Source organism: Epargyreus clarus, unplaced genomic scaffold, assembly GCF_041222505.1.
Source record: "Epargyreus clarus isolate Ecla_fem2 unplaced genomic scaffold, WU_Ecla_fem_2.2 ptg000008l, whole genome shotgun sequence".
Taxonomy (NCBI): Eukaryota; Metazoa; Arthropoda; class Insecta; order Lepidoptera; family Hesperiidae; genus Epargyreus; species Epargyreus clarus.
The window spans coordinates 1,340,326-1,366,488 of record NW_027332216.1 but is presented as its reverse complement, the minus strand read 5'-3'; the positions used below and the strand labels follow the sequence as shown (position 1 = coordinate 1,366,488).

The 26,163-nt window shown below is 36.1% G+C and overlaps 1 protein-coding gene across 1 annotated transcript; it reads right to left on the bottom strand.

Annotated features, from left to right (window-relative positions):
- Positions 1-66: 66 nt before the first annotated feature.
- On the bottom strand, positions 67-24,403 carry LOC140744072 (probable cytochrome P450 9f2). Its single transcript, XM_073075537.1, has 10 exons — positions 24,093-24,403; positions 21,356-21,519; positions 16,422-16,538; positions 10,185-10,390; positions 7,769-7,904; positions 7,574-7,663; positions 7,234-7,452; positions 6,448-6,545; positions 5,818-5,986; positions 67-3,521 (listed from the first exon to the last, which is right to left on the bottom strand). Exons 1-10 carry the CDS (start codon positions 24,299-24,301, stop codon positions 3,355-3,357), a joined length of 1,575 nt encoding a protein of 524 aa, XP_072931638.1. The 5' UTR covers positions 24,302-24,403; the 3' UTR covers positions 67-3,354.
- Between the last annotated feature and the right edge of the window lie 1,760 nt (positions 24,404-26,163).

The window sequence follows — 26,163 nt, the reverse complement described above, 5'->3', positions numbered from 1 at the left end:
GGCCAGGTATGAGTGGAAATCAAACGAGGAGGATTCCGTATACCAATTTTACAATTATTTTTTGTTTTATATATTTACAATTATTTTTTATATTTTTAGTGTATAGATAAATCGGAAAATGTCGCAAAATACCCATTTCTTGCGTGGGGATTTTTATTTTCAAACTTTTTAGTATAGCTACATATTTTTTATTATAGTGGTCACAGTACTCATACTAATACTCCGTAAAAACCTTAAGTGTCTACCTATTACAGTTCAAGAGATACAACCCTATCGAACATATTGTCTGACGGACAGAGAACGGACACTTAGTAATAGGGTTCCGTTTTTACCCTTTCTTATAGTACCCTAAAGATGAGTGCCACATCCGCATTCTACTTTTGTCGCAAACTCGAAAGTTCTATAAACGTTTGGCTTAACCGATCAATTCGAAAAGCTATACAAGCGTTTTCAAACCTACACAAACCAAAACGTAACGAATTTGTACCGGGTAAGCAAGCGTGCGGCATATAACTTAATTTTGAAGAAAATGCTTAATTTGCAACATATTTATATTATGTTGAAACTGGGTTGATTCGACTAACTAATAAGGTACTTATATGCATTTAATATCATAGCTTTATTAAATGAATGAAATGGATGGAACCTGCTTCATGTTTTGAAGCGTATGCGAGTATCAGTCGTTGGTAGTGCAATCCCATTGAAATTTCATTTTTTTTTCCATGAGCATTTCAATTGTAACTAATGTTTAGTTTTAAAGATTCGGCACATGAAAAATAATACGAGTATACTGTGAATTTTACAATAAATTATCATTCATAATACAATAACTGAATAATTAGTAATAATAGTATTCTCCCATGGAATAGGTACACGTTTATTGTGATAAAATCGCTCAACTCTTGAAACATGGTCCATATTAAATTATATCTGTTGTTATTCTATCAGCGTGAAGTGGTCATTTAAACGACTCACACTCAAACATTATCTGTGTTTGTCGACGTGGTAAGCATTTTGACAGATAAACGCATGTTTTAAATCACTGTAGAGTGTAGGTATCATTTTAATAGGTATTAAGTGTTTACTAATGTTAATAAACTGAAGTAAAATGATCACCATGTAACAATTTAGCTACTAAATTTGACTGTATCGTGTTATACGGTGGTAGAACTCCTTGTGGTTCGACTCCGGCGGCATGACCGCCACACCTATTTCAGCCTCATGACAGCAGCGTTAAGCGCCGCTGTGTTCTGGATTGAAGGATGTGGTAAAGGACACATACTTTTCCGAGGCGTTCCAACTTAGTCCTCAGAGGAGCGGCGCATCTGTGTCCGACCTCAAGTGGTATTATCTAATCCTATCTCGGATTGATTACCAGGTCCATGGGCGCCAGTAGCAACTTACGATTATTTCATGCTCGTCTGCTACTCATATATTATAAAAAATATATGGAATATCTATGATACATACTTGTAGAAATCTTTTACTAAGCTTATGTCGGCTCTCTTTTTAAGACTTAGGGGCCCTTATTTTAAAGGCGATACCTTTTCCTGGTATTTATAATTAGGGGTGAGCTCTTATTATATCAGCAAAAATATAGCCCTACTTCAATCCCACTTGTGCATTGACAGGATTAATGCAATTTGTATTTTAATCATCATCATCAACCTATTATTGTGCCACGGGTCTCCTCTCAGAATGAGAAGGATTAGGCCATAGTCCACCGTGCTGGCCAAGTGCGTATAGGTAGACTTCACATATTTTTTTTGAAAGAAATCTCTCAGGTATGCAGTTTTACTCACGATGTTTTGCTTCACCGTTTTGGCAAGTGATAATTAATTTTTAATACGCACATAATTTCGAAAAATCAGAGGTGCGTGCCTGGGATTTGAACTTTGGACCCCTCGATCGAGAGGCCGAGTTTCTTAACCACTAGGCTATCACTGCTTTTATTTTAATACGTTGATATTTATTCAAGAAGAAGTAATATCAAGCGAACTATGATTAATATAAAAAATACTCCATACAAAATTCATAGGAAAGTAATTGGATGCTAGAAGGTGACGTCATACCTTCAAGTGGCGACGCTGAACGTAATTTGCGAGTAAGATTGTGCAATCTTGCAAGGCATCTGTGTCTTGTCTGCAATTTACTCGCAAAATTCCCATTTCAACAAATAAATTAAAAACTTTTTATATAACTAGCTAAACATTGGTCAGGCTTCGTCTTGCCTCAAAATAAGTAGTTTGAAATAAAAAACGAATTTGCTTCCAAATTAACGAATTTTGAAATAAAATTCCAACCCCCATTTAAGGACCTTAAGGGATGATTTTCTAAAAACAATGAAATAGGTATTTAATTATTTTCTACCGAAAAGCCAAAAACCGATTTTCAGAGACATTACATTAAAACTGGGGGACTTTCATACAATCTTACAACCGTTATTTAAGCCACATAAGGGTTGATTTCCCCTAAATAGAATTAAAGTTCCACTATATCTAACCAATAAGGTAATGGCTAACTTTCATAGTACTGGCTTTCAAATTGGCAAATTTTAAAATAAGCACTATTTTATCAACTTAAGGGTTGATTTTTGAAAAACAATGAAATAGGTGTTTAATTTTTTTTCTATCGTAAATCCAAATACCGATTTTCATACAGTTTACATTAATACTGGGGGACTTTCATACAAACTTACAACCCTTATTTAACCCACGTAAGGGTTGATTTTCCAAAAACGGTAGAATTAAATTTGCACTATATCTAACCAGTAAAGCAATGGCTAACTTTCATAGTGCTGACTTCCAAAATGGCAAATATTGGAAGTCAGCACTATGAAAGTTAGCCATTAACCAAACAGAAACTTTAATGGCATATTATATTAATTAAATAAACATAAATTTATCACGATGTATGTAAACAAGAGCGTAATCACAATTAAGCGATATTTATATAATTATATGTATTTACGTCTGTTAATTAGTGACTGTCGGTTATCTCTGCAAGTAGTCATAATAATTTTATTAGAAGTAATAACTAAAGAAGTAAACAATTAAATGAAAATTGCGTTATAAACTGACTTAAAACTAAACTTAAGTAAATTACTATAATATGAAATGAGAGTGATACATTTTGACATGAATTTATGAATGTGACGTGCTTATTTATATGTTTTAAGGATATATTTGACCAGCTATCTTAAATCAATCATCAATGTATAGGCTTACCGAAGTTTTACCTATCGAAGATCGAATTTGACAATAATTGGTAAAATTGTTTCTTAATAATGGGCGTATAAGACAAAAATATTGTAGGACCTTAAAATTAAGTTTACGACCATTTTTCTGATGACCATTATTTTCTTTCTTCCAACTTGATCCACGAGCCCCCAACTGACTTAATGTTGAAGTCTTGGGCCAGCAGGCGGATAGGGTCAGTAGTCTTCGGGCTTTTCACAATCTTGAACTTGGACAGAAGATTGAAGAGAAGCACCTTTACTTCCATCAGAGCGAACCTGGAACCTACAAGAAATGTAAGAAACAACGGTGTCAAAACTCTTTGTTTAGTTTAGTTAATTTTAGTCTTATCCACAGTATGAAGTTACTAACTTCTAGTTTGGAGGATGTTATAAAGGACACTTACACGAATCATTCTAATTTAGTCCTCTTATAGATGTTCTATTTTTTTCTATAATATAGGAGTAGCAGACGAGCATGCAGTCCACCGGATGGTAAGTGGCTACTGTCGCCCATGGACATCTGTAATCCACCTCAGATAGGATTAGATATTCCTACCTCAGGTCGGCCACAGATGCGCCGCTACACCTGAGGACTAAGCTGGAACGCATCGGAAAAGTCTGTCTCCCTCACCACACCCTTCAAACCGAAACACAGCAGCGCCTAACACTGCTGTTATTAGGTAGAAATAGGTGTGGCGGTGGTGCCGCCGTAGTCTAACCACAGAGGGTTCTACCACCTTCATGTTAGGAAGGACATCATCTACACCTACTTAGCGTCAAGAACTGATATTCATGTCCACTTAACTGATAGCAAGTGTTATACTATAAAGACTATGTGGCGGTGTATCAAAAAATATAATGAAATTCATTTTAAAGAAACACGCACAAAGATCTTTTTTTTTTTTGTTTACGAGGGGGAAACCTTCAAAAGGTACCCGGTGTCGTGGGAGTGACTTGGGGTTATGTGGGATTCTTACCGCACTAAAACCCCCCCGGTGGCCGTCCTTGACGCTGCGTAGAGAGCTCCGGGATCTCCAAAGGAACACAACCGGAGCCCTTTTAGCGCGTTGCCCCGTCGGGCTCCGCCCAGGTGAGCTTGGCGCTCGCCTCACCGTCTGGTGCGTACGACGGTATGCGACCACACATACCGCCGTCCTTCCCGGGGTCGCTGGCTGGGCAGTTCGAGCTCCCACTCTTGCCGCCCGCAACCCCGGAGCCCCCTTTTAGTCGCCTCTTACGACAGGCATGGGATACCGTAGCCCTATTCTGGTCCCAGAACTACAGGGACGACGCACTTAGATCTACGTACGTGTTAACCAGACGAGCGAAGCCGGGTGCATAATCTAGCACCCTTTACTCTAACCCTTGGCCGCGGTCCAAGTGAGAGCATATTACGCAATATAAAACTCCGTACCGATCAGAAACAACCAAGTGTTTAAATATACAGCCAAGAGAATGAAAAATTGTTAGCGGATGTCGGCCAGCGCAACTTGAAAAATGCTAATATATATCAAAATATTTTCTATCAGTAGCTCCTATTCGTCCATTAAACTCACATTATCAACTCACACATAGGATTTTTATAGAAGGGGGTGTTTCGTATATTCATTACGCTTGTTAGAGTGCTTGGGATCAGAATAAGAAAATTACTTCATGAGAAAACATCTGAGAATTTCATTAGTACATTCCCAACATCTAAAGAAAGGAATAGGAAACAAGAATACAGTGTATTTGATATCATTTTAAGCTTCTATTTCCACCGATGGACATCTATACCAAATCAACTCTAGATAGGATTACAACTACCACTAACCACACCCTTCAAAATAGTATACAACAGTGCTTAATTATAAGGCATAAATAAGTAGGATACGGTTTGTTATTCAAACTCAAACTTTAATATTTGCTTGAGTAATAAATTTTCCGTTGAAAACAGAAAGATTCTAGAAACTTCAATAAATATTTCTAAGTTTTACAGTTACTCCGATTTTAATTCCAACTTAATTACTGCGATATTTGTTTCAATTAAAGTTATTCTTTGTTAGCAACAGCGTGGAGGGTTCTTAGAAATCCTAATTACGTGTTTTATCGGTGCGGTATGAATGTAGGACTAAAATACCAAAAAAAATGGGAAAATCACTAAATAACATTTGAGTAGCTTCGAATATACCGAATATATTTGAATAAGTTCAGGTATCTCTCTCAACTGTTATTATTTTGGACTAATTTGGACTCTCTTCTCATGGATTAACATAGAGGACAGGATATCTAAACCACGAGCAAAAAGCCAATTTGAATGATTCATATATCTGTCTCACCAGAGATCAAACCCGTTGTCTTTTGGGAGTCAGACCAATGTGATGTCCGCTGCGCCACGCAAGTCATCACTAGGACCAATGGCATTACTTCAATGGACATTTCAACAGCACATTATTTACTAGTACGAGTTGGTTACAGATATGATATATTGGTTGCATAATTATATTAGTTCGTATGGATGGATTGCATCTTCCTGAAATTTAAAGATAACTAAAAATTCAACAGAAATGGCCTGATCATGATGAATAAGGAATACATACCAATACAGTTTCTGGGTCCTACGCCAAAGGGCATAAATGTACACGGTTGGATTTTATGCTTGTTCTCGTCCGAAAACCTTTCAGGATCGAAGACCTCTGGATTTGGGTAGTACTTGGGGTCCAAGTGGACACTATTCACCATGTTGTATACATATTCACCAGGTTGTATCTGTAACAATAAATACTGAATATTAGGCTCCATGCCGTAATACGTAATACTTGTAATGTATGCTAATTTTACGATATAATACTTTTCAAAATTAATAAAATAAATCAGAGTACATTAACTTTTTGTTATAAAAAGTCATTTTTTTTCAAATGTTTCCAGAAGTCAATTTCGTTTCTTTAAAGTATAATATTAGAAATGAGAATGTGTGATATTTTACATATTAAGTTTCAATCACATGATTCTTCAAAAAATACGGTCCCATTTTTCCTTAGGGTCTTAAAATATAAATTAAACGTACTAGGCAGATTACTTTTGCCAAAACATAAAAAAATGACTTTTGTTCAATCAGAAACTTAGATTTATGTAAAAAAAATTCTCGTATAAACCTTGTCACGTTAATATACACATTCCATATTCCATAATTTTTACTCTTGAATATTTCATCAAACCAAATTACTTACAACGTAAGGCTTCCCTCCTTCCCTGGGCGGGGGTAGCTCATAAGCCTTCGTGCACGTTCTGTCCATTATCAGCGCCGCAGCCCACTTTCTGAAGGATTCTGATAAAGGAATATGAAATAGATTTAATAGACTCAGCCTGGCTTAGAATTTAAAACGAATAAGACTTTTATCATTCTTTGACATTAAAGAGATACCTATATGTTGACGGATCGAAATCTTCGGTTATTGCGAGAGACATATTTATATATTATTACAAAAAATATTTCGCAACTTAAAAGATTCTTTCGTGACATAGAAATCACGTACATGATTATGTATATTCTAATATGAAGAATTTGCATGTATAGGAGTTGAGTTGAAACATTATATTATGTCTACTAATTAAATGGCCTTTTTTTATAATAGAAGAGTAGCAGACGAGCATGCAGTCCACCTGATGGTAAGTGACTAGGTATTGCCGCCCATAGACATCTGTAATCAACCCCAGATAGGATTAGATATTCCTACCTGAGGTCGGCCACAGATGCGCCGCTACCCCTGAGGACTAAGCTGGAACGCCTCGGAAATGTCTGTCTCCCTCACCACACCCTTCAAACCGGAACACAGCAGCGCCTAACACTGCTGTTATTAGGTAGAAATAGGTGTGGCGGTGGTGCCGCCGGAGTCGAACCACAAAGGGTTCTACCACCTTCAAATTACTGAATAATTACATAATGGCTTGTTAATTTGTATTAAGTCGGAGTATTTTTTGCAAAGGAATATAAGTACATTGAAAACTAAATTTACCGTTTATAACGCAGTCTAAATATTTTAGCTTGTTGAGATTGTCGTAAGTAAGCTCTTTGTTTTGCTCCTTGTAAATCTTGATCTCCTGGTACAATTTTTCCTCGATGTGTGGGTTGAGAGCCAGTTCATGGATTATCATGGTTAAGGTGGATGCAGTGGTCTCGAAGCCGGCGATGAAGAATATGAACACTTGACCGGCAAGTTCATTCTGTGTCCATTCTAAAATATTTTTTGTCATCTTAAGTAATTACTCATTTCAACTAATTTTACAGGATGAATGTTACTGAAGATCTTGTTTGTCAAAATATTACAAATATTTTGGAAAACAAGCGAAACTTACTTCTGCTCGTAGTTTGTGGCTTAAAGGTATCTCCAACTATAGATAAATGATCGGTTTCTTCTGCATGTGTACTAGTATTCTTTAAAGATCCTGGAAATATAAGAAACCAAAATCATTATTTTCAATTGTATGTAAATTCCATGACTGTAGTTGTCGTCATAAGCTATTTATTGCTTCATGTTGTTATCGATTTACCTTTGGAAGCTTCCATGAGGAGTTGAATCATATCAGGCCTTTCAATGTTGTTCTGTTCTCTATGGCTCATCGTAGAAAATACAATGTTGTTGAAGAATTTTGTTACTTTGTCCGAAAAAACTTGGATTTTGAGGAACTGTAAAACAAAACAGAAGTATATCGAGCTCAATCACATTTTTATAATGGACCAACCGTGAGTTCATTAGGAAACAATCAAGATAATTTTATTATTATTATTATCAATGAAGAAAATGTAATGAGGAGAAATCTATATATATAAAAGAAAGTCGTGTTAGTTACTCCACTTATAACTCAAGAACGGCTGAACCGATTTGGCTGAAAATTGGTAAAGAGGTAGATTAGAACCAGGAAACGGACATAGGATACTTTTTATCCCGTTCGACCGCGTTTCCGTGAAGTCATTTTATAACTCAAGAACGGCTGAACCAATGTGACTGAAAAGTAATCGAGAGGTAGCTTAGAAGCAGGAAAAGGACATAGGATACTTTTTATCCCGTTCGACCGCGTTTTCGTGAAGCATTTTATAACTCAACAACGGCTGAACCAATTTGACTGAAAATTGGTGGAGAGGTAGCTTAGAACCAGAAGACGGACATAGGATACTTTTTATCCTGTTCGACCGCGTTTCCGTGAATAAATAAGAGTTGAAAGTTTGTATTAAAGTCCCCCAGTTTTGATGCAAATCTATATGAAAATTGGTATTTGATAGGATTTCGATAGAAAGTAATTAAATATCTATTTTACGATATTTCCAAAATCAACCCTTAAGTTGGTTAAGTAGGGGTTGGAATTTTATATTAAAATCCGTTAATTTGGAAGCAAAAACTGTAAAAATTTGCATTTGGCTTTAGAAGACACTTTCTTTTAGAAATCGGCAGATTTTGAAGCAAAGTCTATGAAAATTGGAATTTAGCTTTTTGATTCAAAATAATAGAACACATTTTTCACCGTTTTTGGAAAATCAACCTTTAGGGTCGTTTAATCGGGTATGGAACTTTAATTTAATATCCGTTAATTTGGAGCACTAAGAAAATTATCATAAGACATAATGAAGCATCTGAGTCACTGTTTGTTTTTTTAGATCAACCCTTAAGACTGTTATAAATCGCCTTTCTATTTACACACCTGTTTCAGCATTTTTAGCTATTCAACAACCCGATTAGAGTACTATAAGTAAATAAACTTTCTTTTAAAAAAACCGTTATTGAAGTTATAGGTACTTCTTTTCGCGTGTTTGTAAAAAAAATAACAAAAAATACAACCGACTTCTATGTCACTACAAAGTAAAAAATAATTCGAACGAAATATATTGAGCGCCGACTTCAGAAATATGTACTAAACCAACATTTATTTGAATTATTTTTTACTATGTAGTGACATAGAAGTCGGTTGTATTTTTTGTTAAAATTTTTTTTACCCTTTTTAGTGATGTCATAATAACATTTATATTAATACAATATAAAATTGTATAAACGTGATCATGAATTAAGGTACGGTCTGAATTTACATTGATTGGAACCGCCCGCTCGCAGGGCGCTGCCGCGCCCTGCCCGCTTAGTTTTATATTGTCTTATGTGTTCCAACCTAACCTAACTAAATAGTCAATGATTTGCAATTTCATTAGAACCTCCTACACCAAATATCTTCAAACACGACTCAATTATTCCCATCGGTTGAGGAGTTACATATTTTGTCTCCGAGCCACATTATCAGACCCTTAAATAGTCAATGATGAACTGACTTTGCAATTTCGTTAGAACTTACACCAAATATCTTCAAACACAACTCAAATATCCCCATCGGTTGAGGAGTTACATATTTTGTCTCCGAGCCACATTATCAGACCCTTAAATAGTCAATGATGAACTGACTTTGTAATTTCATTAGAACCTACAATAAAAAATAACACAATAAAAAAATAATTATTAAAATCGGTTCACTAACGGCGGAGTAATTCGTGTACATACATAAAATAAAGATACCGGCCGAATTGATAACCACCTCCTTTTTGAAGTCGGTAAAAAAATAACAGAGTGCAGAGAGGTAGAGTGAATTTTATTTAATTGTATTTTTTATTTTCCTGTTCTCCTGTGGCCATTTCCTAATATTTACCAGTAGTTTATGGACATAATACATAAATTACACGAGTGAAACCACGAGGTACAGATAGTCACTCATAATTAGGTGGTACGAAGTTCACCGGGTCATCTAGTATGTTTATAAAGGCGCGTACTTGCTGGTGAACTACAACCAAAAATTCTCATTCTGAGAGAAGATCATAGAACATCAGTACAATAGTAATGAGTTGTTAATGATCATAATGATAGTGCAATTTGAAATTTTGCTTATCTATTAAGAAGTTAGCCATAATATTGAAGCAAATAATAAAAGTTACCTTAGCTAAAGACGGGAAGGTAGCAATGAAAAACATGTAGAACCGCTGAAGAGGCGTGAAGATGAACATAGCTTGGCCCAACTTGTAGAAGTCGTTCTCCTTCTCCTTGAGTGAGTCCACCTGGAGCCCGAAGGCGGCGGAGGCGATCACGTCGTTGGTGTACCGGCGCATCAGGTCACCTATGTCCACGTCTTCATTCAGATGAGCTGAGGGGATAGAAACGTATGTAATTATAAACCCAGTACTGTTTTTATGTGTATGATATAAATTTGAAAGGAGCACACAAGAACAGTACCACAGAACTTTAGATAATCTGTATGCACTGGTATTCCTGAGAATTTAGATGCAGATATTAACTCACAAGGATAGGTTTAGTAACAACAATATTTTTTCTTATTTTAAGAATTTGCATTTACTTGCAGCAGCTAAAGAAGTAGGTACTACATACATTGTGAAAATATTATGAAAATTAAAATTGAAATTAAATTAAAATTTTGAAGGTGGTAGAACCCTTTATGGTTCGACTCCGGCGGCACCACCGCCACACCTATTTCTACCTAATAACAGCAGTGTTAGGCGCTGCTGTGTTGCGTTTTGAAGGGTGTGGTAAGGGAGACAAACTTCTCCGAGGCGTTCCAGCTAAATCCTCAGGGGTAACAGCGCATCTGTGGCCGACCTCAGGTAGGTATATATAATCCTATCTGGGGTTGATTACAGATGTCCATGGGCGGCAGTACCCACTTACTATCAGATGGACTGCATGCTCGTCTGCTATTCCTACATTATTAAAAAAAATGTGCTGTCTACTTATTACGGCTCAAAAGATGTACCAGATGAGATGTGTATTAGAGTCCCTCTAAGGGTATAGTAATTTTACCAATTTTACCTTTGTTATAGGGACCTTCTATCAGTATATCAGTCCGTTTATGAAGTAATTTTTCCATACAAAATTTAAATGCATATACCTAAATCAAAAATTTAAATCCATTGAACCAACAGGTTTCCAATAAGGAATATTAATGAGTGTTATTATAGTTTAATTACTCGTTAATTGGTGTCATAAACTATGTAAAGCAAACAAATGAGTTCCATTATTTGTTATAATAAATTATTTAATAATAATAGCGCGCTTATTACATTTTTCGATTAAATTTATGTAATCGTAGACACTTCCTATGATTGGATATTGAATTTGGTACTGACGAAAACAGTTCATAAATATGATTTATAATGTAATAAATGAGTTCTTATACTCGTATTGGTACATTTACGTAATTATAAAAGTTAAAGTCTGTATTTTTAAAATAAACTCAAATCCAGTAACAAATTCCAACAACCTTCAGTAAGTTAAGGCGTCTTATATTAGATGGACTGAATATCTGTATAAGTAAAATAATCCAATACATATTGACGTAGCATACAGAAAATTTAATAGCCTCATTGCCTCATCCAGAGACTAAATCAGGCGGGTCTCATGCCATAGCCCACTAATCAGAAAATGTATCTCCCAACTGGAAGAACCTTTTTTTGGTAATGTGGGAAAAAAGCTTCTAAAGGTACACGGTACCGTGGAAGCGATGCTGAGTTGCGTAGAATTATCTCGCTTAGTGAACTGTCTATAAATTGAAGGTGGTAAAACCCTTTGTGGTTCGACTCCGGCGCACCACCGCCACTCCTATTTCTACCTAATAACAACAGTGTTGGGCGCTGCTGTGTTCCAGTTTGAAGTGTGTGGTAACGGAGACAGACTTTTCTGAGGTGTTCCAGCTTAGTCCTCAGGGGTAGCGGCGAATCTGTGGCCGACCTCAGGTAGGAATATCTAATCCTATCTGGGGTTGATTACAGATGTCCATGGGCGGCAGTAGCCACTTACCATCAGGTGGACTGCATGCTCGTCTGCTGCTCTTATATTATAAAAATAAATATAGTTCAAAAAACTAAAAAACACGCTTTTATGATAAAATCAATTAAAAAGTAGAAAATAATTTTCAATCTAACAATCAATTAAGGAACAGTAAATATAATTGTGAAAAAAGCGTGGGGTGCTCCATTTATCAGGTTCGAAAAGCGCCCCACACTTTTTCCTATGTATTATTCCAATGTACATTTGAGTTATAGGGAAATAACATTATTATTTTTCAAAACCAAAAATCAATCTAGTAACTTTGCGATGAACTTTCTGTAAGGTGCTTGAACAATCTCGCCTCGAAAATCGTTAATCCTGAGGATGTTGATAAGTATCCTTTGAGTACGGAATCCTAAAAATCATTCTACAAGAGGGCATTATAGATATGTTTCTGAACATTTTAGTTTTAGGGAAATAACATTATTATTTTCTAAACTAAAAATCACGCTATAAGAGTTACGCCTTATTGAAACTAAAAAGCAATTATTATTAGCAATCTAGTAACTTGGGATTAACTTTTTCTAAGGCGCATGAACAATCTCGCCTCGAAAATGTTCGCCTCGCCTCGAAGTTGATAAGGACAATGGTACAAAGTTATTAAAATCGTGTATTGTCATCGGTTTTTGATAATTCTTCAAAATTTTTAATTAAACTGAACGTTCAAAGTGGACAGAAATCGGGTTCAAAGATTCCATTACTTGTTACTTACATAAATACCTACATACATACATACATACAACCCAAGCTAATAAAAGCGTGTTAAAAAAAAACAACAACGGCATAATGTGATCTCCGAAGCACCGAAGCGGCAGAAGCCAGTAGGAAATTCAACCAATCCAATTTCTGAGAGCATCCAACATTACATAATTCTGTAGATCGGTCACAATCACGCCAGGCAATGTACACTACTGCTAACAAGTTACGCGTCCCCAATTATGCCTCAAGGATACGAAATCATAAACAATTTGTGAGGCACTCCTCTCCCATACGAATTTTATACTTGTGGACTATATTGATGCCATGCATCAATATAATGTTAACTTATTTGTTATGATTTCGTTTTACTCGTATTAGCAAGTAATCATATCATATCATATAATCATATCATATAAATATTATAAATGCAAAAATTTGTAAGGATGTGTGTATGTTTGTTACTCTTTCACGCAAAAACTACTGCACGGATTTTCATGAAACTTTGCAGTAATATAGCTTTGATATCAGAATAACATAATAAGTTTAAATTTATAGGGATTTTTTATAATTTGCTGATAATATTCATTCATAACGATAATTTTCATGTAAGTCGGAAAAAAATCAGCCCCCTGAGAGCTATATTGGCGTGCGCTGCCCTAATCGTTGGAGTTACACAAAGATGAAGAAGATACAATTACTGTAGGATTATTTATCTTAAATAGTTCTAAATAAAAGTCTGCGACAGCATATATCTATCTTTTATGTGTAAGTCACTATGACCAAAATAGTGAACCAAACATACAATTTAATTGGATATATTTTAACAATTCACATTTTAGAATATTATCGAACTCTTATGAAAATCGATACATCTGTCACTTTACGTATTGAATGTAGATAAACTTTGTCTTTTACACTAAGTAATTTGGAGGAATAGTTTAAAAGTTATCACGATAATATTGACTTAAACGAAATATCTAAAGCGCCTAAAAGGCGCGGCGCGCAGAGCGAGCGAGGGAGGAGCAGTTATCACCGAGTGCGCGACCGCGCGACCCGACCGGGCCATAATTTTAACCGGAGAAAGCAAGGGCAATAGTGTGCTTATTCCACGTATCCCTATAATACCAAATAACTTGCCGTTTAATTTTTAGCGTTTACAGTTCCCTTTGAAGGTTGCCTTTGCGATGACAAACAATAAATCGCAAGGGTAAACTTTAAAGGTAGCAGGAATACATTTAGAAACACCATGTTTTTCCCACGGTCAACTCTACGTAGCTTGCTCTACGCTTGCGCGTGTCTATTTCGCAAAATTTACATGTTTTCGCAGAAAGAAACAAATCGCGTAACATAGTATACCGGAGTATATTGCATTAAGTAGAACGGACGAAACTTAAAACATCGTTTTAACTAAATTTATTGTATCTTTTAACTTTAATATTAAACTATAATAATATATTAAAATAATATTAAACTGTTGCTGTACAACTGTGCGACCCTTATTTGTTTCTTTGCGTTAAAATGTTTGTCTAACCATTTTCACTTTGGTAGAGCTGCTGATCTGGGGGGCTAGCCAAGTTGACATTCTACAGTCGCTTGCGCTGTAGAAACGCTATAGAAACGCTAAAATGTATGAAATTATCAATGATCACGTGATCAAAATAGCGAAGTAGAAAAGTCGTAGCCAAGTTACACGATAGAATAGAACGCTAGCGATTCTACAATGCTCATGTCATTGCTTTTTTCCATACAAATGACAACCTTTGACAACCTTTTGACAACCTTTTGACTTTTTTGTCAAATTTGTTAGCGAAGCGTATTCTAAGATAAATGTCATAGTGAGCGATCGCGCCGACCCTGTAGAAAACGTAAACGCTAATAAAATGGCGGATTCTATATCAGCTTTTTGTCACTGCATTATAGATTTTAATTACTTTTGTTCATTTGAAAATGTATACTTTAAATGTGTTGAAATTTGAATATGGCTCTCTATAACTAGGGTACCCTAAAATATTATACAAATGAATTACACAGTCGTTTTTCTATTTTAAATTAATAGGAGCATATAATATAATAGATAGATAGGATAGAAATTAGAGTTATTCCAGTGTTTAAATAAAAATATTGTCTCAGTTTAACTGTTTTATTGCATCATTATTAATGCTTCTCATATTAGCTTTACTTGTAACTAAACCATTTATTTACACCTTAAAAGAAAATATAATATTAATATCTGTATCCTTTTTTTCATTATTATCTCCTGTTCCCCAGCAATCTCCCTGTCTAGGCATAAAGCTAGTGGTTATGAGGTTTCATTTGTTGGCATGGCATGTGTGGTATACACCCAGTGGCAATTTCATTTATAATAATTGCCTCCTTGGAATCCGCTCCTACGATGGAAGAAGATCCTGAGTAGCTCTCCTTTTGATGAGCTTTAAAGTGCGAGTGGAATTCATAAGTTCATTAGCAAGTTCATTGGAGTGTCTTTATATGTACGAGTATATGATTTTAGTTTATTTGTCACTTTCTCTCACACTGTTGTCCCTGTGGCATCATCTATCATGCGAAGCATTTTCGATTGGAAGCGCTGTATGATGTCCAAGTTTGAGTTGGATGCGGTTCCCCAAAGTTCGGATCCATATGACCATATCGGTTTTGGTATGGATTTGTAGTGGACAAGTTTGTTCGTTGTCATGAGCCAGTAAATCGTAACAAGTTGGACGTCCAGATATTTTCTTTTGGTCATACGTATCCTAAGTTGAAGTAGGTAATTTTATACAAAATACATGCAATCGCTGTTACTGTCATTAGTAATATCGTTATGAACAATTTGTATACTCTTTGTAAACAATCAGTAATCACCATAGTTACCGTCCATAAACACATTATTAAGTTTAGTTTTTGCAAATAATTTTAAACAATAAAATACATGTGCTATAAAATATAGTATATTTTTTTATTTATATTATGATGATATATTGTAATATTACTATTAAATAATTAATCATTACTATGTAGCTATTTTGGCTGGTGTAGAAACCAGACGATATTGTATTTGACGCCTAATTGATATAAATGTGATAGCTAACCATAGACTTATCATATATGTAGAATGACATTAGCTAACGAATAGAATAGAAAACGAATAGAATGCAAAGTTTGTAACATGGCTAGCCCCCCTGAACTCAATGAAGATGTTTCTTGGTTCACGCGGACGAAGTCTCGGGTAACGCACGCATCTCTGATTTTTCAAAGTTATGTGTGTATTAGAAATTAATTATCATTTGCTAAACGGTGATGGAAAACATCGTGAGGAAACCTGCATACCTGAGAGATTTATAAAAAAAATAATTTCAAAGGTATGTGAAGTCTACCAATACGCACTTGGCCAGCACGATGGACTATGGCCTAATCCTTCTCATTCTGAGAGGAGACCCGTGCCCCGCAGTGGGACAGTAATGGGTTGTTGATGATGATGACGATGGGGATGAAGATGTGGGATACACATAATATATGATTATGTGTATCCCACACACTACTCGTATAACGTATATTTCACATTGCACTTTCATAATTATGGTAATTATTTAGTTATCGAAACACATAATTTCCTCATAATACTTAAGGTATATAGTTACCGTTCAAATATTGAATGAGGTTGTTGCTGATCTCCGTCATGAAGGGCATCATGAGACGCATCTTGGAGCTGGTGAACGCTGGACTCAAGGTTGTTCGCATGTCTCGCCATTTGTCACCTAATAAAAACAATTTCATTGACTACTGAATTACTGCATACATTACAAATAAAATATTATCCATTAATTAATTAATTACTACATAACAAAAAATAAACTGCTGCGGAATATAGGCTATATTAATACCACAATTCAACGTAAACTGATTATTAAAATCCGTCAAATCCAAACGGTCTAAAAGGCGTGCCAAGGAATAAGACATACATATGTACAACCAGCTCCAAAAGTAGGTGAACATATTAAGGTTTCAAAAATACCTATACGCCCAAACGTTCATAAGTAGCTGAACACACCTAGCACCATAGTCAGATGAGCGTCGTGACGTCAAAAGTAGCTGAACAGTGACATATCATATTAATGCCGTTAGCTATTTTGCACATACGGTGTTCAGCTACTTTTGACGCACTAATGTTCATCTTTTTAACCGACTTCAAAAAGGAGGTGGTTATCAATTCGGTATCTTTTTTTTATGTATATACACGAATTACTCCGCCGTTAGTGGACCGATTTTAATAATTCTTTTTATAGCACTCTGTGACCTAAACCCGCATTTTACCCACGCTTTTCTGTGTTCAAAGTAGCCGATTTTTACACCGTACGAATATGAATAGACTACCCTCACAGTTATAAAAAATAAACATCACTATGAAGGTTTCATACTTTTAAATGTCATTTGATATTTAAAAGTTAATAAGGATTACTTTGTTTGAAGGTATTATTATGTTAATATTTTATTTTGGGTGTATTTACGTTCTTGACAATGTGTACCTATATCCTAAGCAATCGCATCACTGCAAGTGTAACTGTATGGAGTTTTATTGTTTCTTTTAATTGTATATTTTCGCTGCACGTCAAAGCAAGACTTAAAGGACAGGCAGATACTTAAATTACGAATTGTTATCATAATTAGCCATAATACTACTGTAGTAGAAACTCGATTAAACGAACTGTTTGTGGTCGTACGGTATTTGGATTATCGAAAAGCTGGATAATTGAGTTTATGAAGAGAAGCTATTTGACCCGACTGACTAAGGATTTTCGACCATATGTTTGTATGTATGTCTTATTCCTTGGCAAGCCCAAACGATTTCACGAATTTTGATATAGGTATTATTATGTGTCGTTGGATATAGGTATTATTATGTTGCTTTATTTTTAAGCAATCGAGTCTTTGGTTTTTTTTTTGTCGATTGTCGTCGCCAAATCGCGATGTAGCATCGATGCAATCGCCAAAACGCAAATCGCCGATGTTAAGTGTAGGTGATCTGCAAGTCATTACATAGTTATAGTCCGCGTAAAACTGCTAGTAGCTCTGAATATAGAAATGAATCCCGTCGCCATAGCAAATTGTATGACTACTGGCTCGCAACAACTTCAGAGCGGGCTTTATCATTAGAATTAGTACATTATGTGATTGCTTACAATATTTTTTTAATAATAGATTTAGGTGGAGCCATTAGTCTAGACGCCACTTATCATTTAAAGATTTGTATGTATGTAGCCTAAATGGTTTCATGGATTTTGACGAATAGGTGCTGTTAGATTTATCTTTATCACAAGAGCAGAATAATAGAATAGGCCAACCCATGAGTTTTTAAGCCAAAAATCTACTATATACCTACTAATAACTAGATTCTTCTTTACATCAAGTTTAAATGGTTGTGGTAGTGTCACGTTTTTCGTTGTTTTTTTTTAATTTTTCATAATTTTAATTTCAATCATTTATAAGTTTTCTTTTATTTCAAATTATCATTTTTTCTCATATTACTTCAAAAGTATTAGCGGGTTTATGTCACACGAGCTATAAAATAGTATACGATACTTGTGACATAACTAGCCTATTATGTTCACGGCGTTTAGCACCCTCGCTGCGCTCGGGCGCTAACTTCACGCCGTGCAATAATAGACTACTTTGGCCACGCGTATCGTAATGTACTATTTTATTGTATAGAGACGAGCTGGAAGTTGGTCCCATTTAAATATGGTTAGGATCCATCGATGGGTTCTGAAGAAAATGAGGGGAACTCTTCCACCCATGTAAATATAACAGCCATAACTTCGCCGTTTATGAACCTATTTTAATTCCTTTGATTTGGTGTGTGTACAATTGCTACAAGTTGGTCCCATTTAAATATGATGAGGATCAGAGTGGGTTCTGGAGACAAAATATGTAACTCCTCAACCGATGGGTATAATTGAGTTTGGTTTAAAGATATGTGGTGTAGGTTCTAATGAAATTGCAAAACCAGTTTATCATTAACTATTTAAGGGTCTGATAATGTGGCTCGGAGTCAAAATATGTAACTCCTCAACCGATGGGTATAATTGAGTTGAGTTTGAAGATATTTGGTGTAGGTTCTAATGAAATGACAAAGCCAGTTCATCATGGACTATTTAAGGGTCTGATAATGTGGCTCGGAGACAAAATATGTAACTCCTCAACCGATGGGTATAATTGAGTTGAGTTTGAAGATATTTGGTGTAGGTTCTAATGAAATGACAAAGCCAGTTCATCATGGACTATTTAAGGGTCTGATAATATGGCTCGGAGACAAAATATGTAACTCCTCAACCGATGGGAATAATTGAGTTGTCTTTGAAGATATTTGGTGTAGGTTTTAATGAAATTGCAAAGCCAGTGCATCATTAATTATTTAAGAGTCTGATAATGTGGCTCAGAGACAAAACATGTAACTCCTCAACTGATGGGAATAATTGAGTTGTGTTTGAAAATATTTGGTGTAGGTTCCAATGAAATTGCAAAGCCAATTCATCATTGACTATTTAGTTAGGTTAGGTTGGAACATGTAAGACAATATAAATCCAAGCGAGCAGGGCGCGGCAGCGCCCTGTGAGCGGGCGGTTCCAATCAATGTAAACTCAGACCTTACCTTCATTCATGATCACGTTTTTACAATTTTATATTGTATAAATATAAATGTAAGTATGTCATCACTAAAAAGGGTGAAAAAAGATTTTTAACAAAAAAATACAACCGACTTCTATGTCACTACAAAGTAAAAAATAATTTAAATAAATATTGGTTTAGTACATATTTCTGAAGTCGGCGCTCATATTAGACACGCTGTTTACATCGTTATCCAACGAAATATATTGAGCTGAGCGCCGACTTCAGAAATATGTACTAAACCAACATTTCTTTTAATTATTTTTTTACTTTATAATAATTTAATAATTGCTTCTCTTAAGATATACAACCTCTATTACAGTTGATACCCCCCCCCCCCCCCTAACCTAACCCATATGGTGGAGACGTCGCCAATTCGCCATACCAGTCTGACACGTATTGGGTTTCGAGTATCCCAAGCAAGATTGCAAACAACGAATGACATAAAACTGTTCTGGATGTAACTGTTTGTATTTTTATCCTAGTGTGGCGCTATGAGTCTAGAAAGCATTATTATTTGTTTTAAAACATTTTTGATAAGGATACCTATGTACCAACATTATAAGGTTATCATACAGTTTAATGTCATTCGTTGTTTGCAATCACGAGACATAAAGTCAAAGGGTCAGAGAACTGTTGAAATTATTATCAGACATATTATAATTGTCACTAAATTAAATAAATGTCATTTTAAGCTCTCAAGTATACAAAACAAATTAGAGTGATTTTTTATAATATTGTCACATAATTTTGTTATGACTGGTTTATCTGCATGTAAAGATTGTAATTTGTATAATTATTTTCATCTGGGTGTGTCGCAGAATATAAAAACTACGAAACTGTCATAAAATAAAATTAAAACCGACTGTCTAAAAAAATATATGTCACTAAGACAATTTAAAGGAATCCATCGACACCTCTTATGTTAAAGTAACAGGCGGCAGGGTGTGCCATAGAATAAGACATACATACATACATATGCACGAAGAACATTACTCTCCGCAATTGGGCAAAAAACCGACGAAGCAAGAGTTGGGCTCATATATGACTAGTTTTTATAACTGCTTATTATTTGCACTATAATCACACGACCTCTGCATGTACGTATTACCGTTTTTATAATACAGCAAAGACAAAAAACATTGAAAACGTCCTAAACGCTTCTTGCGATACGTATAACCTTTTTAACCGTCAAAATAAGACGTCCTTTTGTACGTAATACTTTTTTTTACAAACAAATTGGGCAAAAGCAAAAACACTGCAACAAAACACGTATTTATCTTCTTAATGTTTTCATTATGTTTTTACTATTTTTATAATATTGAAGTAGCAAGTGAAGATGCTGTCCAACCGATGGAAAAAGTCTACTGTCATGGACATTCGTAATCAACCCCAGATAAGACCTTTGATTGGCCACGCATACTTTAATTTGAAGGTGGTAGAAGTATGTGGTTCGATTTCGGCGGCACCACCGCCACACCTATTTCTGCTTCATAACAGCAGCGTTAAGTACTGGTATGTTCTGGTTTGAAAGGTGTAGTAAAGGAAACATGCTTTTTCGAGGCGTTCGAGCTTAGTCCTCAGGGGTAGCGGCGCATCTGTGGCCGACTTCAGATAGGAATATGTAATCCTATCTGGGGGTGATTACATATGTCCATGGGCGGCAGTAGCCACTTACTACCATGTGGGCTGCATGCTATATTATAAAAAAACATGCTTTAGTACCCCAGAGGACTAGGTTGGAACTCCTCGAATACGTATGTCTATGCGGAACATAGTAGCGCTTAGTACTGTTTTAGGCAGAAATAAGTGCGGCGGTGAGGTCTCCGGCGTTGAACCACAAGGGGCTCCACTTTCAACAATGGCACAAGGTACGATGTAAAAAGGTTATCTCATTTATCTTATTTACCTTTCATCATGATCAAACTGCTGCCAAACAGCGGCTCAATATCCTCAGGAAAGAAAGGCTTGTGATCTGCAAAATGGTCGAAGTCCTTCACGGTGATGTTCTTTATCAACTCGGGGTCTCTGATGATAAGGATCGGAGTAGTTGCTTCGATGTAACCCACATACCTGGGTAGACAATAAACAATACTTTACATAAAAACATTCAACAATGCTACAAGGAACCTTCCTTGACAGACGGGTAAAAAAGACAATCATAAAAAAATTAACCATCTAAAATTTCCGTATGAGACATGGTTCCCACAACGCTGTCGGAGTTTCCTTGCTGCACGGCGAGATTTAATCTTTGTGCAAAGTAGCCACGACCTTTTTGGTCACCGCAAAGTTCTACATGTTTTTTTTTTCATTTCAGGTGACAATTGCTTATGTGCGATGGGGCCAAGCACAGACCTTAGGTACAAAACAAATACAGGTCTGTGGGGCCAAGGTTAATTTTTCGTTTGTTTTGTACGAAGGTGCTAAAATCTATTGTTGTCTCCACACACTATGCACTTGCCGCAAACTTCAAACCTCTACAAACGCACAAACGTGTGGACACGTGGCAAGTGCTCGTGGCAAATTTCCTTTGATATGCTTAAAAACAATAGAATCGGCTTCAAATGCTTGCAAATCTATACAAACAGTCAAACGGTAACGGTTTGTTTATGTATGGCAAGCATAGGGATTTGACATTCAGTTTCAGTGTTCGTCTATATTATTTATTGTACATTACCGTGTTGAGTTTGTGTACTAGATAGCTGTCGTAAATAAAAATCGTCTGAAGAAGGAAGGAAGGGCCGCAGACTCTCCTTCTACGTACCGACCCATATGTTTGCTGGACGAGGCTGGTGAGTTAAATAGAGCGGATTATTGCTACTCGTCTCAATGATCATCTTTCTCGCGTGGGCCCCGACTTGTCTAATGACCAATTCGGTTTCCGACAGAGTCGGTCGACAATAGACGTCATTCTTCTTGTCCGATCCCTGTCGGATCAAGCAGTTCAGCGAGGTAGAGTGGCGTTGGCGGTGAGTTTAGACATTGTCAACGCCTTCAACTCCCTGCCATGGGTGACTATTAGAGCTATTGGATTATTGTTGTATTATTATTATATGTGGCTATTAGATTATTTATTGTGTGTTATCGTGTTGAGTTTGTGTGCTAGATAGCTGTCATAAATAAAAGTCGTCTAGCGCTCTGGCTTAAAGGATTGCTAGTTACACAAATTCACTTTTTTTAAACTTTTCATCTCAGTAGCCAAGAGTTGCAACAAATCTATGACAAACCCAGGAGATCAAAGTTGAAGTCATCTTATTTTAGGATTGGTTTTAAATATCCGTGAATGACTATAACCACTTATCAGGAATTCGAGATGCTTGTTTTTTTTACTACGTTAGTTCGCCAAATATTTTGTGTGTAGATAACATTTGTGCGTGTGTTTGTGTATGTGAGTGTACTTTTAGGAAATAAAAGTATTCAGCTCCTTTAACTCCTGCTTTATAAGGCACAAGTGAGACCCCACTGGAGCGCTGATCGCATCTCTGGGCAGGATCGCCATTATATCAACTGAACCCACTTGACTTTGATCAAAAACGCGGGATCCGAATCATCAACGACCCAAGGCCTTCCTCCACCGCACTACTCGCCGAAGTATGACGACCTTCGTGGCGGAGCGGTCACCATACTGGTCTGATGCACAAAGGGTCCCGGGTTCGATCCCCGACCAGACAGATATTTAAATGATGAATTTAGATATTTGTTCCTGGGTCTGGGTGTTTGTGTATTTGTCTATGTGTGTGTCCATGGCACCCATGACACAGGGAATCCTAGTGTGGGGCTGTGAGTGTAGAAAGCGTTTATTTATTTATTTATTGTATCCACACCAACTGGACTCGTGTCGGTCTTCCACAGTTCGGTTTGCGCGGCCATTCTTTCCGCGTATGGCGCATATAAAATGAAGGCACGGCTCCTCCTGAGGCCTCGAGAGCTATGACATGAGGCTCTTCGTAATAGGTGCAAAAATAACTATTCTCCATATCCAGCAAAGCATTGGTGCCTCTGGTATTGCAAGTGTCGGCGACGGTGACTACTTTCCATCAGGTCGGCCCTATTGTAAGGTTCTAGTATATAGAAAAAATTTGCGAGTTTTTCCAGGTCTAAAGTATCGTCGACGTCATATCAATAGTGTCTCACTGCAGCTGCAGCTGCACTCACTGGGCACAGATTTTTTTTCTATTCAAATGTTTTTAAAGAACTTTTATGTGTGTCTGCTTACTCGTCATGCTTTCCTTCACCGTTATTTCAAATAGGAACATAACTTTTTTTAATCACTTTACCTGGGATTCAAAACTCAGAATCCCGATTGAGAGATCGAGTTTCAACTGAACTATTTTATCACTCCCTAAATAATAATGTGTAGTGTATGTTAAATACTAACTCTTCTGAAAATGCTTAGAAACGCTAAAATGTTTATATGCTATCATTACCCAATAATAAATTGTAGTGTATGTTACGAGTACATACTTACTTTTCTTCCGAAAATGCGTTAAAATGCTTAAAACGTGTATAAAAAAGTATGTATATGATTTTGTATATCTGTGTTTTCATACCTGTGTATATGTGTGTACATACATTCTCATATATAAAACACGCAAAATAAGTCACATACTAATATTTCAAGTCTATATCTAATGTATTATACTTACTTTTCATCCGGAAACGCTCTGTACACTTCATCAATTTCTTCAAAAATGTGCCGCTTCACGAGCGAACTTTTATATGTGTTCCCGAATACGGGTATACCCGGCTTGTACTTAATACCCGCATCATCGAATTTCTTGTGTATACTCTTGTGAATATAGAAGAAATAAGCTATTAAAGTAGTGAGAAGAAATACTAATATTTCAACGATCATATTGCAGTGTTCGTCAATTGAGCCACTGGTTGGCGAATGAATATCGTGTCAAGAGCAAGAGTTGTAGACCTATTAGTGTGGAGTGAGGTACAGAAGTGCGCGGGTATGGCGCGCATTCATTTATTTATTGTCGTGCTAAGTGGATTTTGCCTAATAAATGGCCAGGTATGAGTGGAAATCAAACGTGGAGGATTCCGTATACCAATTTTACAATTATTTTTTGTTTTATATATTTACAATTATTTTTTATATTCTTAGTGTATAGATAAATCGGCAAATGTCGCAAAATACCCATTTCTTGCGTGGGGATTTTTATTTTCAAACTTTTTAGTATAGCTACATATTTTTTATTATAGTGGTCACAGTACTCATACTAATACTCCGTAAAAACCTGAAGTGTCTACCTATTACAGTTCAAGAGATACAACCCTATCGAGCATATTGTCTGACGGACAGAGAACGGACACTTAGTAATAGGGTTCCGTTTTTACCCTTTCTTATAGTGCCCTAAAGATGAGTGCCACATCCACATTCTACTTTTGCCGCAAACTCGAAAGTTCTATAAACATCTGGCTTAACCGATCAATTCGAAAAGCTATACAAGCGTTTTCAAACCTACACAAACCAAAACGTAACGAATTTGTACCGGGTAAGCAAGCGTGCGGCATGTAACTTAATTTTAAAGAAAATGCTTAATTTGCAACATATTTATATTATGTTGAAACTGGGTTGATTCGACTATCTAATAAGGCACTTATATGCATTTAATATCATAGCTTTATTAAATGAATGAAATGGATGGAACCTGCTTCATGTTTTGAAGGGTATGCGAGTATCAGTCGTTAGTAGTGCAATCCCATTGAAATTTCATTTTTTTTCCATGAGCATTTCAATTGTAACTAATGTTTAGTTTTAAAGATTCGGCACATGATAAATAATACGAGTACACTGTGAATTTTGCAATAAATTATCATTCATAATACAATAACTGAATAATTAGTAACAATAGTATTCTCCCATGGAATAGGTACACGTTTATTGTGATAAAATCGCTCAACTCTTGAAACATGGTCCATATCAAATTATATCTGTTGTTATTCTATCAGCGTGAAGTGGTCATTTAAACGACTCACACTCGAACATTATCTGTGTTTGTCGACGTGGTAAGCATTTTGACAGATAAACGCACGTTTTAAATCACTGTAGAGTGTAGGTATCATTTTAATAGGTATTAAGTGTTTACTATTGTAATAAACTGAAGTAAAATGATCCCCATGTAACAATTTAGCTACTAAATTTGACTGTATCGTGTTATACGGTGGTAGAACTCCTTGTGGTTCGACTCCGGCGGCATGACCGCCACACCTATTTCAGCCTCATGACAGCAGCGTTAAGCGCCGCTGTGTTCTGGATTGAAGGATGTGGTAAAGGACACATACTTTTCCGAGGCGTTCCAACTTAGTCCTCAGAGGAGCGGCGCATCTGTGTCCGACCTCAAGTGGTATTATCTAATCCTATCTCGGATTGATTACCAGGTCCATGGGCGCCAGTAGCAACTTACGATTATTTCATGCTCGTCTGCTACTCATATATTATAAAAAATATATGGAATATCTATATTACATACTTGTAGAAATCTTTTACTAAGCTTATGTCGGCTGTCTTTTTAAGACTTAGGGGCCCTTATTTTAAAGGCGATACCTTTTCCTGGTATTTATAATTAGGGGTGAGCTCTTATTATATCAACAAAAACATAGCCCTACTTCAATCCCACTGCATTGACAGGATTAATTCAATTTGTATTTTAATCATCATCATCAACCTATTATTGTCCCACTGCTGGGCTCGGGTCTCCTCTCAGA